Source organism: Tupaia chinensis, unplaced genomic scaffold (assembly GCF_000334495.1).
Source record: "Tupaia chinensis unplaced genomic scaffold, TupChi_1.0 Scaffold000063_1, whole genome shotgun sequence".
NCBI classification, from domain to species: Eukaryota; Metazoa; Chordata; class Mammalia; order Scandentia; family Tupaiidae; genus Tupaia; species Tupaia belangeri.
In genome coordinates this window covers 7,242,843-7,255,691 of record NW_006159521.1, presented here as the reverse complement: position 1 = coordinate 7,255,691, position 12,849 = coordinate 7,242,843, and the positions used below count along the sequence as shown (strand labels likewise).

General features: G+C 48.2%; 1 protein-coding gene across 2 annotated transcripts in view; it reads right to left on the bottom strand.

Moving 5' to 3' along the window:
- Positions 1-12,849, bottom strand: part of MYO1E (myosin IE) — a 301,820-nt gene that overhangs the window by 21,822 nt on the left and 267,149 nt on the right. Inside the window, exons 23-26 of one of the 2 annotated variants that reach the window (XM_006141773.3) lie at positions 10,541-10,687; positions 7,994-8,151; positions 4,180-4,272; positions 739-940 (exon numbers count right to left, since the gene is read on the bottom strand). In XM_006141773.3, coding sequence (XP_006141835.1) covers positions 739-940; positions 4,180-4,272; positions 7,994-8,151; positions 10,541-10,687 — 600 coding nt within the window. The remainder of the gene's footprint in view (positions 1-738; positions 941-4,179; positions 4,273-7,993; positions 8,152-10,540; positions 10,688-12,849) is intronic. The other variant, XM_027765947.1, reaches the window with a different exon arrangement.

The window sequence follows — 12,849 nt, the reverse complement described above, 5'->3', positions numbered from 1 at the left end:
GTCCTACTTTCCCTTTCTTTCTCTCTCTGGTCAAATTAAACAAATAATAATAATGATAATAAATGAAATAAAATAGTTCTTTCTTAAAAAAAAGATTTTTTTTTTTGCTATATGGTGTGTGTGCTCACCAGAGAGACAGAGAGAGGGAAAGTGAGAGATCACCCCCCCGGGGGGGGGGAATGGCTATGCTGAAATCCCTTTTCCTCCGTTCTCCTCTCGGGATTTTAGGCACTCACACACACATCTAGGCACACATCTGGCATGAGTTTCAAGCCACTGTGTCTGGGATTTGAACCATGGTTGACCATGTAGAAGTCCAGAGCCTTAGCCACTACACCACCTGGTGGTCCCTGGGATGTTATTCTTAATGTTGCTAATACGCTTTAAACTGCTTTTTTTTATGTGACTGCAGGCAGACATAAATAATAGTAATGAACATTATTCCTCTATTCTGCCAGACAGCAAAAAAGGTTACAGAATAACCGAGCTTCAGGAGAGAGGAGACTCCTCTTCATCCGTGTCTGAGACACACCCTCTCTGGGCAATGAAACCGCCTGTGTGGCTGCCCTTCTAGAAATGTCAGCCAAGGCCCCATGGCCTTAGGGCCCTCATTACAGCATCCGGGTGGGAACTGCACTTCAGAATCCTGCGCCAATGGCCCAGAGAGATCCTCGAGCCTTGGTGTGACTGACGGAGACAGAGCACACCAGCTTCACCAGCCAGATGTGGGAATCTTACCCCGCAGCACCCTGGTCTGGGACCTTGAGGAAATCCAGGCTCTCGGGGGTCTGTGACACTCGGTCGGAGCCGGTGGACTGTTGTCGTGGCAACGGTGGGCGAACCATGGAAGTGTACAGGCTTTTCTGGTTGGACCTCTGGTTCCCGAGAGTGTGGGGATGTGGCACAAACTGGTTTCTGATGACTCCATTCTGATGGTACCCTGGAGAGGAAAAGAGCAACCTGAGCTGGCATTTTCTGATCCTTTGCCAAAAGGCTCCCCGGATCTCTTCTACCTACCGGCTGCTAATGCGCCGTGAGGATTAGAGCCAACACATGACTCCTCCTCCCTCCCCAGTTTTACTGCAGTCTAATGAACATATAAATCCCATGTATTGAAGTCGCACAGCACGATGCAGTGAGTATATTGTAAACTGCCCAGGAAACGTCTGGCTCGTGGTGGTCACTCAGCACACGCTTGACAACTGAGTCCCAGAGGTTCAGGGTGTCAAAGCCCGTGGTCAGAGACAGGGAAGCTTGCAGCTGGCTGGCAGACATACTCTTGGTCTAAGAAAATGATAAGGTTATGACTCAAGAGGCTGGCAGGCAGCTGTTTAAACAGCTGGAGATCTTTTTTGTTTTGTTTTATTTTGTTGTTTAACAAACTTTTGCTGCAGGGCTCGTGCATAGGCCGGAGAGACAGAAAGAGAGAAATCATCCCCCGAGAGAGATAGCCATACTGCAATCCTTTCTCTTCCATTCTCCTCCCTGTATTTTGGGCGTGCATGCACACATGCCTGGCGTGTTTAAGTTGCCGGGTTCTGGACTTGAACTGTGGTCAACTACATGGAAGTCCAGTGATGTAACCATTATACCATCTGCTGGTCCCACATCATGACTTTTCTGAAAACCCAATAAATGAGAATAAACAAAGGTTTTGCCTATACTGAACATGTATAGACTTTTCCTCGTCATTATTCCCTAAACAATATGGTAGGACAACTGATTACGGAGTGTTTACACTATACTGGGCAATCTGGAGATGATTTAAAGCAGCAGTCTCTAACCAGTCTCCACCAGGAACCAGTTTCATGGAAGACAATTTTCCCACAGACCTGGTGGGGATGGTTTATGAGAGTGCACAACCTAGATCCTGTTCATGTGCAGTTCACAATAGGGTTCATGCTCCCATGAGAATCTAGTGCCGCTGCTGATCTGGAGGAGGAGCTCAGGCAGTGATGCGAGCGATGGGGAGCGGCTGCAAATCCAGATGAAGCTTCACTCACTGCCTGCTGCTCATCTCTGGCTATGCGGCCTCGTTCCTAGCAGGCCATGCACCAGTACTGGTCTGTGGTCCGAGGACCCTTGTTGTGGACAGTCTAGGGATGCTTTAAAGCGTATGGGAGGATGTGTGCATGCAGGTTATATGCAAACTCTAGGCCAGCTTATACAAGGGCACCGAGGATCTGTGGATTGGGGATCCCAGGTAGGCCTGGAACCATTACCCTCATGGAACGGAAAGACAACTGTAACAAATTCCTGGGATGGGCTCTGAGCCGTGTGTCCTCAGCTGAAAGGAACAACATCATTCAAGCTATGTAGGAAGAAGTCCTGTCTATCCTCCCAGCGAGAGATCTGAGCAGAGTGGAAAGGGACACTATGGAAGTCCCCCCAGAAACTCCTTCCACCCCAATTAAGAAAACTCTTTGGCACCAGAGAGATGATCCTTAGCTTATAGGAGACTAGGGATTCAGTTCTGGCCCTGCCTCTACTAGTTGCATTGATTTTTGGGGGTTGTTTTACTTTTTTAAGAATTATTTATTTGTTATTATTATTTTTTAAGAGAACTTTTGCTATAGGGCACATGCACTTGCCGGAGAGAAAGAGAGAGACTGAAAGGAAGAAATCATCTCGCAGGGGGATGGCCACACCACAGTCCCTTCTCATCCATTTTTCTCTAGAGATCTTGGGCATGCATGCACACATGCCCAGTCTGAGTTTAAGCCACTGGGTCTGGCACTCGAACTGTAGTCATCCATGTGAAAGTTCAGTGACATAACCATTATACCAACTGCTGGTCCCTGGCTGGCTTTGCGGTTCGAATCCCAGACCCAACAGCTTGAGGGATACAGTGGGTGTGTGTGTTCCCAAAATCCTAAAGGAGAGTGGAGGAGAGAAGACTGTGGCATGGTCACCCCCGTGGAGGATGATTTGATTTCTCACTTTCCCTCATTCTTTCTCTTTCTGTCTCTGTCTCTCTCTTGGAAGAGCATGTGCCCTATGGCTAATATTAAAAAAAAAGTCTTAAATTTTGTCTTGGTTTTATCCCAGCTGTGGTGGTACAGACTCCATAACACTTAAGTCACACAGGAAGGTTCTGGGTTCACATCCCGAGATCTTCCTGTACACACCAAACCTGTGTACATATGCCACAAGCCTGCCTGCTGAGGCTCAGAGTAGATCGTGGCAGGAGGAACCTGCTGGAGGTGTCTCTCTGTCTCTCTCTCATGTGGAGAAATAGATGAATAAACTTACAAAGAATTTATTATGATCTCCAAGTTTTGGATATTATATATAACATAATATATATTTTAGATATTATATATATAATATAATATATATATAATGTATATATATATATATTTTATATATATATAAAGAGAGACAGAGGGAGAGTAGAGAGAGGAAAAGTGAGAAAGCAAGCTGCTAGGCCTGGGACTCGAACTACAGTGAGCCATATGGGAGTCCAGCACCCTAACCACCATGTCATCTGTTGGCCCACAAGTTATATTTTTAATATTAAAAAAATGAGAAATATAAAACATAAAGGCTTAGTAGAGCTTTTGTAACCACTTTATAACTCCCTCAACTCCTATCTTGTTTGTTCTGAACAGGTCTCCTGGGTTCTGTAATCACTCACTATACCGTTAATTAGCTGCACAGAGCTGCTGAGGTGTCTGGCTGGAGCTGGGTAGCTATGGTAGGGTTACACCCAATAAGCTCCTTTTTCCATAAAGGCAACATCCTCTATCTTTTTTTAAAATTTATTTTAATTTATTTATTTTAATTTGACCAAAGAAGGGGAGAGAGAGAGGAGGAAAGAAAGAGAGAAAGCCAACGAACAGGTCTGGGATCCGAACCACAGTTGGTCATGTGGGAGTCCAGCACCCTTAACCACCACACCACCTGCCGGCCCCGACATCCTATATCTCCAGAGTGACAATATTCCAGCTGTCACGCTCCAGGAAGGCCTTCCCTGAGGGGCTAATACTGCTAGGGGTGAAATCCGGATCGTTAGCTCAGCCCCAGCTCAGTCTCACCGACTGTCCTTCTGAATTCTGGGGCCAGGCGTAGGCCATCATGTTCGTAGGAGTACATCTGGCTCTCAGATGGCCCGTGGCTGGTTAATAAGTGTGCATGTATGGGTTTCTTCCTGAACAGCCCATGGAGCGTGTGGCATACCTGGGGGAGGAGGGGCTGCTCTCATCGGGTAGTTGGCATTTTGAGTCCCACCGGAATAACCTCTGTTTTGGGTGGTGTTCCTTCTGGTAGGACCTGAAATAAAGGAGCAAGACAAAAGGTCAGTCAACTCTGCCGCTAGGTCCTACAACTTCTGATGATTCTGTGCTTATGGAAGACGTCCGAGAAGTTTGGGAACCAGGGTTCGGCAGTTTGCAGGATTCTGGCTGCGGTGGAGAAGAGTAACTAAAGCAAGTGCCCTATGGGTAGCTATCGGAGCGGAGGGGCTGTTTTTTTTTTTTTATTTCTTTTGAGAGGTTTTTGCTATTGGGCGCGTGTGCTCGCCAGAAAAACAGACAGAGAGACAGAAAGCAAGAAATCACCTCCCAGGGGGGATGGCCACACTGCAATCCCTTCTCTATTCTCCTCTTGGGATCTTGGGCGTGCGTGCACATTCACCTGGCGTGAGTTTAAGCCACTGGGTCCAGGACTTGAATTGTGGTCAACTACATGGGAGTCCAGCGACATAGCCATTACACCAACTGCTGGTCCCAGGGGCTGGGTTTTAAAAGGTTAGAGATCTTGGCTTCTTATCAAGATTGATAACTGTGCAAAGGTGTTTCTATTTTTATAGACTCAAAATAGACTGACAGAACTTTATTTTTTTTTTTAGGTTGTTGCCATAGGGTGTGTGTGCTCACTGGGAAGACAGAGGCAGAGAGGAAAAGTGAGAAATCATCCCCACCCTCCAGGGAGATGGCTGTGCGCAATTCCTTTTCCTCCATTCTCCTCTCAGGGTTTTGGGCACGTACATGTGGTTTAGGCCGCCAGGTCCGTGGCTTGAACTGTGGTTGGCCATGTGAGAGTCCAGCACCTTAACCACCATGCCACCCACTGGCCCCAGATAGATGCGTTTGTTTGTACTCATGTTCTATTGGGTCATGGGAAAGTCATGATTCATTTTAGAATAGAAAACACTGAAAAATGCGTTGTGATTTATCCCACGACCCAACAGAAACTGCACAGAAGCTTCAAGTGAGCAACTAGTCACTGGCGTGAGGCAGAGGCGAACGCTAACGGCACTTTGGCCTGTGTTAAGAGTCTTTCTGGAGGCCAGCAGGTGGCATGGTGGTTGAGGGTGCTGGACTCCCACATGGCCAACTGCAGTTCAAGTTCCGGACCTTGTGGCTTGCTTCCTCTTTCTCTCTCTCTCTCCCTTTCTGGTCAAATTAAAATAAATAAATAAATACATAAAGTTAAATAAAACAATTCAAAAAAAGTCTTTGGAGCAGCAGTTGGCTTAATAGCTATGTCGCTAGACTCCCATGTAGTCAACCACAGTTTGAGTCCTGGAGCCGGTGGCTCAAACTCACGCCAGGTGTGTGTGCGTGCGTGCCCAAGATCCTGAGAGGAGAATGAAGGAGAAGGGATTGCGGCATGGCCACTCCCCTGGGGTGGTGATTTCTGTCTTTCTGTCTTTCTCTCTCTCTCTCTCGCTCTCTCTGTCTTTCTGGCAAATGAATGTGCCCTATAGCAAAAACCTCTCAAAAAAAAAAAAAAGAACTCTTTTTGGGGCCAGTAGGTGGCATGGTTGTTGAGGTGCTGGATTTCCATGTGGGTAACCATGGTTTGAGTCCCAGCAGCTGGAAAATCACAACAGATAAACAGACAAATAAATAAATAAAGGTATTTCTTGGAACCAGCAGATGGCGTAGTGGTTATGGCCAGCTGAGATTTGAATACTGGACCCGGTAGCCTGAAACTCATGCTGGACGTATGTGTGTGTGCGCACGTGCCCAGGATCCTGGGAGAATGGAGAAAGGCTTGCGGTGTGGCCATTCCCCCCCCGGGGGGGTGATTTCTCACTTTCCTTCTTGCTGTCTGTCTGTCTCTCCAGTGAACACCCAAAGGTCTCTAACAAAAAAGTCTTTCTTGCAAGTTTGTGTTCTACAATCTTCCAATTAAACAGACTACGAAAGGCAGGTGCAGACACGGGCGTGATGTCAGGAAACAAGCCAGTGTTAATGGAACATCACTGTGGCCGCGGCAAGGGCCGGGTGGCAGCTCACCGGTGGCCAGACGGGACCTCTGTGAGACACCTTCAGTGGAAAGGAGCGCAGCAGAGAAAGTTCCAAGTGGGGCACCAAGGGGGGTAGGGCTAGACCCATGGGGGAACAGGTGCAGAGGGCATCTCTTCTTTTACTTATTTATTTTTATGTTTGCCATCGGGGAAATGTGCTTGCTGGAGGGAGACAGGAAGAGAGAGTGTGAGAGCGGGGCAGAGTGAAAAAGCACCCCCCAGGGGAGATGGCTACCCCCCAACCCCTTCTCCACTCTCCTCTCAGGATTTTGAGCACACACGCACATGCGCCTGGCGTGTTTTTCTTTCATTCTCTTTTTCTAGAATTAATCAATCAATTAATTAATTAGACCAGAGAGGGACAGAGTGAGAGAGAGAGAAAGTGAGAAAGCAAGCCGCCAGGTCTAGGACTCAAACTGGGGTCAGCCATGTGGGAGTCCAGAGCCCTTAACCACTGTGCCATGGGCACGCACACATATGCACCGTGTGATTTTCAAACCATCGGGTATGAAACTTGAACTGCAGTCCACCACGTGGGAGTTAAGCAATGTTAATGCTACACCATCTGCTGCCCCGCCCCACCCCAGTGTGTTTTCCGGACTGCTGGGGCTGCTTCGAACTGTGCTTGGCCAGGTGGGCTCTGGCTCCCTTAGCTACGAGGCTTCAGGACCAGCTTCTGACTTTGTTCCTTTAACTCTGCCCACACCTTTGATTCAAATGTCTCTAAAAATCCCACTGAAATGTGCTGTTTTTCAAGCACCAACTGATACAAATCCACCCATTAATATTCCACACATATAAAGAACAATAGCATTGATCCGTACTGCCTTAATATGGTAGAGTACAGGCCAATGCGTAAACTTGGGGCCTGGTTTATGTGTGGCACGCTCTTCACTGATTAGACATGGGCTGAATTTTAGACCAATATCTACACTATCCGAATACATAGCATATATGATTATTCTGTGCTGTGAATTAGAAATGTAAGTTTATAAATGTCAATTATAAATAGAAAAATAATCAAAGGCCAGGGAAAGATTAGGGGCTGGAGCTTTAGAGAGATTTCTGCTATAGAGCATGTGTGCTCACTGCAGAGACACAGAGAGAGGGAGAGACAGAAAGTGAGAAATCACACTCCAGGGAAGATGGCCACAACAAAACTCCTTCTCCTCCATTCTCCTCTTGGGATTTTGGGCACACATGTATGCGTGCCTGGTGTGAATTTCAAGCCACTGGGTCTGGGACTTGAACCACTGTTCACCATGTGGGAATCCAGCACCTTAACCACTATGCCACCTGCTGGCCCCACACGTGTGTGCATGCTCGTTCTTCGAAAGCACTCGGACGTGAAGGCAGAGAGCTTAGATCTGATTCACAGGAAAGTCGTGAAAGCATGTGGGGAGCTGGTAAATGCGGTCAATTTCTTCAACGTGGGCACAGAGGAGGATAATGTTTATGTTGTGAACACGGCTCTGGCTGGAAAGGACTGGGAAATTTGAAGCCAACAAACTACGATCTTTTTCACAGTATTGTAATGCCAGCTGTACTCTACATAGTACAAAATCATTCAGAACGTTTCAGCACACCCATTTCTCCTTGACGTTGCTTTGGTTGGAAATGCTCCCTTTGAAGAAAACCCAAGCCACAGGAGGCGGCGGAACCCTGAATCTCAGCGCCCAGGTCTGGGCTCACGTCCCCGCGCCGGGTCAGTGCTGGGCGGGGCCTGCGAGCACTTACGGGAGTTCCTGGGCAGCCCGGGTCCGATGCTGACCTGCAGCACTTTGTTACTGGGCTTCAGGACGGCCAGGTCTCCGGAGCCTTGGTGGAACTGCACTTGCCGGGAGCCCCCTGCGCTCCAGGGACCCCAGTTCTCCTTTTTCAGCTTTAGTTCAAGCCTGCAACAAGCACATGTGTTGGCATGAAATCCCCGGATGAACCCACGGGCGCTCCCGGATGCCGGCGTGGAGCCCACTGCTGGGTAAACCTGCCGTAGAAGCCAGGCCCTGGACCCCGAGACCGCCTCAGCATCCAGGTGGTGAGGACGGCACCCGGTTAAGGTGACAGTGCCACTCAGGTGATCACAGGGACAAGTTCCTAGGGGGCAGAAGGAAGGTCGGCTTCTAGGCCACACTTGCTGCACCCGGTCATGGGCCTATGTGTGTGTTTAAAGAATTATTTATTTATTTTAATTAATTTATGTATTGCTATTTCTTTTACTACAGGGTATATGCACTCACCAGAGAGAGACAGAGACACAGAGAGAAATTGAGAAGGCAAGGCACCAGATCTGGGACTCAAACCGTGGTGGGCCATGTGGAAGTCCAGCACCTTTAACCACAGGCCACCTGCTGCCCCCTGGATCTGTGTTTGTGGAGGACGGGGAGATGTCAGACAGGAGGCAGCTGGAGACTGCCTGGCACAGACTGAGGGCACTACTTAGCAAGGCCTCCTCGCCCACCTCTTGCGCAGGGGCAGGGAATATGACGAACGCTGGCACAGAACCCGGTTGAAGGGAGGTGTGCCCTCCGCGCCCACGGTCCCCAGTCAGTTTCCATCCTTCCATGCTGCCTACGTCGCCACATAACGTCAGCCACGTTCTGCCCCTCCTCCCTTTAATATTGCCAGAATTTGTGCCCACTGGAAAGAAACAGAGAGAGAAAGCACCTCTCATGGGGAGTGGCCACACCACGATCCTTTCTGCTCAGTTTCTTCCTTCTTTCAGGATTCTAGGCACACATGCGCATGCACCCAATGTAGTTTTTTTTTTTTCTTTTTTGGAGAGGTTTTTGCTACAGGGCGCATGCACTCGCCAGAAAGACAGAGAGAGAAAGAGACAGAAAGCAAGAAATCACTCCCTGGGGGGATAGCCATGCTGCAATCCCTTCTCCTCCATTCTCCTCTCGGGATCTTGGGCATGCATGCACACGTGCCCGGTGTGAGTTTTAAGCCACCAGCCTGGGACTCGAACCACAGTCGATTACATGGGAGTCCAGCAAAATAGCCATTATGCTAACTGCTGGTCCCCTCAACGTGTTTTTCAAGCCATGAGGTCTGGGACTCAAACTGCGAGGTTGGCCACATGGGAGCCAGCGGCCTTAACCATCAGGCCATGGGCTGGCCCCCGATTCTGCCTTTTTTAGTTTAGTTTTTGCTATAGAGTGCACGTGCTCATGAGAGAGAGAGAGAAGAGGAGAAATCACCCCCTAAGGGGAGATGGCCATGCCACAGTCCCTTCTCTTCCATTCTCCTCATGGGATTTTAGTCATGCACACACATGTGCCCAGCATGGTTCTTAGACCACTGGGTTCACGACTTGAAGCAGGAAGTTGGCCACGTGGGGTCAGTGCCTTAACCTCCATGCCAACTACTGGCCCATATTCTACTTTTTAAACGTACATTGTTTCATGCAGTAAGAAAGAAAAATCCCAACTTGCAGTAGCTTCTACTGTAGGTTTCCCTCACCATTGGCATTAAGACCTGATCTGGGCCTTGTGCTGGTGGGTGAGAAGAGATGAGGGGTACTTCCACCTTATAGACGTGGCGACTTAAGAAGAAAAAGGCTGGGGCCAGCAAGTGGCATGGTGGTTGAGGTGCTGAAATTCCCACATGGCTGACTGTGGTTCGAGTCTTGGACCTGGCAGCTTGCTTTCTCTCTCTCTTTCTCTGGGAAGAAACTCATGGGGAAAAAACAATTCTTTAAAAAAATAAAAAGAAAAAGGCTGAGCAACTCGCTCCCAGCAACATAGCAACATGCGAGAGAATAGGGGCTCAGCGGGAGGCCAGTCCCTGCCCTATCAGACAAAGAGAGAGCCAGCCAGCCAGTGGCCACCCGAGGTCCCACGGCCCCTAAGGCCCCAACACGGCCTCCTACCCCCTGACCTGGGGAATGTAAGCCCCTATTCCAATCACTTTCCACTGCTTCCAGCCTGACTCTCCTCCTGTGTGTTCTGCTAAATGAAATGCTCTTTTATTAGTGATAAATTCAAATTGCCTTTCTCTGCTTCACTTTGGTGATTTCTGTCTAAATGATAAAATCATTCTGTCAAGCAATCATCTCACTAAAGTCAAACTGACCTTTCGAAGACAGGGACAATCTCTAGCTGTTGTCTGCAGCCTTTATGATGCCCCTGGTAAACCGAGGCACCAGGGCTGGACTTCGCCGAAGCCGGTCAAACCCACTCGCCCAACCCCGCAAAGCTCCCCTCCTCTCTGCCTGGCTCACGCAGGACAGATCAAGGCCCCTTTACGTTTTACTCAGAGGTTTGGGTCCCCACCCACACTTACGTATTGCTGAATTTCAGAGGTAGCTGCTTCTGGGTCTTCTCCTCATAACGCTTTGCTAAGAGACTTAGGAATTCCGTTTTGAAGACAGACTCAAGCAAACTGTCGTACTCTTGCTCGTGGAGAATAAAAATGTCATCCTGCATAGTACTGGGAAAAGAGGACATAGACTTATTTCTACAGTCTTCCTTTTTCTTTTTTTCTTTTTTAAAGGTTTTTGCCATACAGTGCATGTGCCTGCCAGAGACACACAGAGAGAGGGATACAGAGAGAAAGTGAGAGATCACCCACTCCCCCCAGCTGGGATGGCCACACCGCGATCCCTTCTCCACTCTCCTCTCAGGATTTTGGGCGCACACACACCCAGCATGATTTTCAAGCCACTGGGTCTGAGCCTCAGACTGTGGTTGGCCTTGTGGGAGTCCAGCACCTTAACCACCATGCCACCCATTGGCCTCTCTTTTTCTTTTAAAAAAATGGTCAGAGGGTGTGAGTACATGCCAGAGAGACAAAGGGAAGAATCACACTGTAATTCCTTCTCCATCTCTCCCAAGTTTTAGGATTTGGGGCATGTAAGCACACATGCCTGATGTGATTCTCACGCCGCTAAGTCCTGGAGTTGAACCGTGCAATCGGCCACATGGGATCCAGACACCTTAACCACCACGCTGCTGGCTGGCCCCAGTTTTCCTTTCTATAAGTGACGGTCTTCGAAACAGAACGTGGGGAATTATATAACGTGGTTGCTGAGATCTGTGTTTGACGGAAGTTTGTTGCCCACCAAAACCCAAATATTTCTTTCATGTGATTACTTATTTATGTTAGTTTAGTTTTTTTCTTTCATTTGATTTTTAAAAATCAGGCCTTCAAGGACTGATTTTTAAATGGACTTTCTAAAAAGTCTTCCCCTGCCCAGGGAAGACCTGTGGTCTCAAGGACAGCCTACCTCTACCTTTTGGGGCTGCATGGAGACCACAGGAGTGGTCCATTTAAAAATTCACCTTCTGTGTCCTTAAGAGAATAAAATCCAGAACGTTATGAACAGGTTATGGCTGAAAAGGAACAACTCCACATTAAGCTCCAGGTTAGTAAAATGTAGGATGTGGTAGTGACGATCGAGATAAATCTGAACTTGAAGAATCATAAACTTGGTTAACCAGAAGGACGCCAATACACTGAACTTCAGGTGTGCTTATTAAGAACCTTCTGCACATGGGTCTCTGCTTATATGACATATCAAGTGCTACTGAAATGTGGACTTCAAGGTGCAGAGATCCCAGGACGGGCATAAACAACAAGCCAGCACAAACCATCGCCTTCGAGTAACGGCTTTCTCTGGACGAGGAAAGAAGATGCCTTCGCAGGAATGACGTGCACACAGGGTGGGGCTGTGGAAAAGCTTAGGCCTGGAAGGCAGCGGATATCGGAAGGTGGAAGAGAGAGACAGAAGCAAACCCAGTCCTGAGGAAACGTATAAGGGGAAGGTTGATGGGACACAGCTCTGCTCCCAAGTCTGGCAGACTCTATTTTCAAATAAGAATGGAGAATTCTTGGGACCAGCAGTTAGTGTAATGGCTATGTCGCTGGACTCCCATGTAGTCGACCGCAGTTCAAGTCCCAGACCCAGTGGCTTAAACTCACGCCATGTACGTGTGCATGTTTGCCCAAGATCCCGAGAGGAGAATGGAGGAGAAGGGACTGCGGCGTGGCCATCCCCCCTGGGGAGTGATTTCTCACTTTTTAATCTCTCTGTCTTTCTGGACAGCGCACGCACCCAGTAAGAAAAAACCTCTCCAAAAAAAAAAAAAAAAAGAATGGAGAATTCTCATGCCGTAACTATTAAGATCTGTAACTCAGTTGAAGGAGGCCAGCGCCCCAAAGGCTTCATAATATAAAAGTTTCTAAGTATCTCCAAGTACCACTGTCAAGTAACTAAGACAATCCTTCAAGGAATGACGTTTTATTGGGGACTGGAAGTGTTCTTCCAGGTTTTTTTTTTTTTTTTTCTTGAGAGATTTTTGCCATGGGATGTGTGCGCTAGCTGGAGAGACAGAGAGACAGTGAAAGGGAAAGTGAGAAATCACCCTGAGGGGATGACCATGTTGCAATCCCTTCTCCTCCATTCTCCTAGGATTTTGAGCATGCACAGGTCTGGGACTCAAACTGTAGTCGGCTGCACGGGAGTCCAGTGCCTTAATCACTACGCCACCTGCCTTCCAGGTTTCGAAAACAAATGAGGTGAACCTGAGATGGTAAACTGATCACGGTAACATTTTAATCACTCCGAGTGCAGGAAATGCCGAAGTGATGTT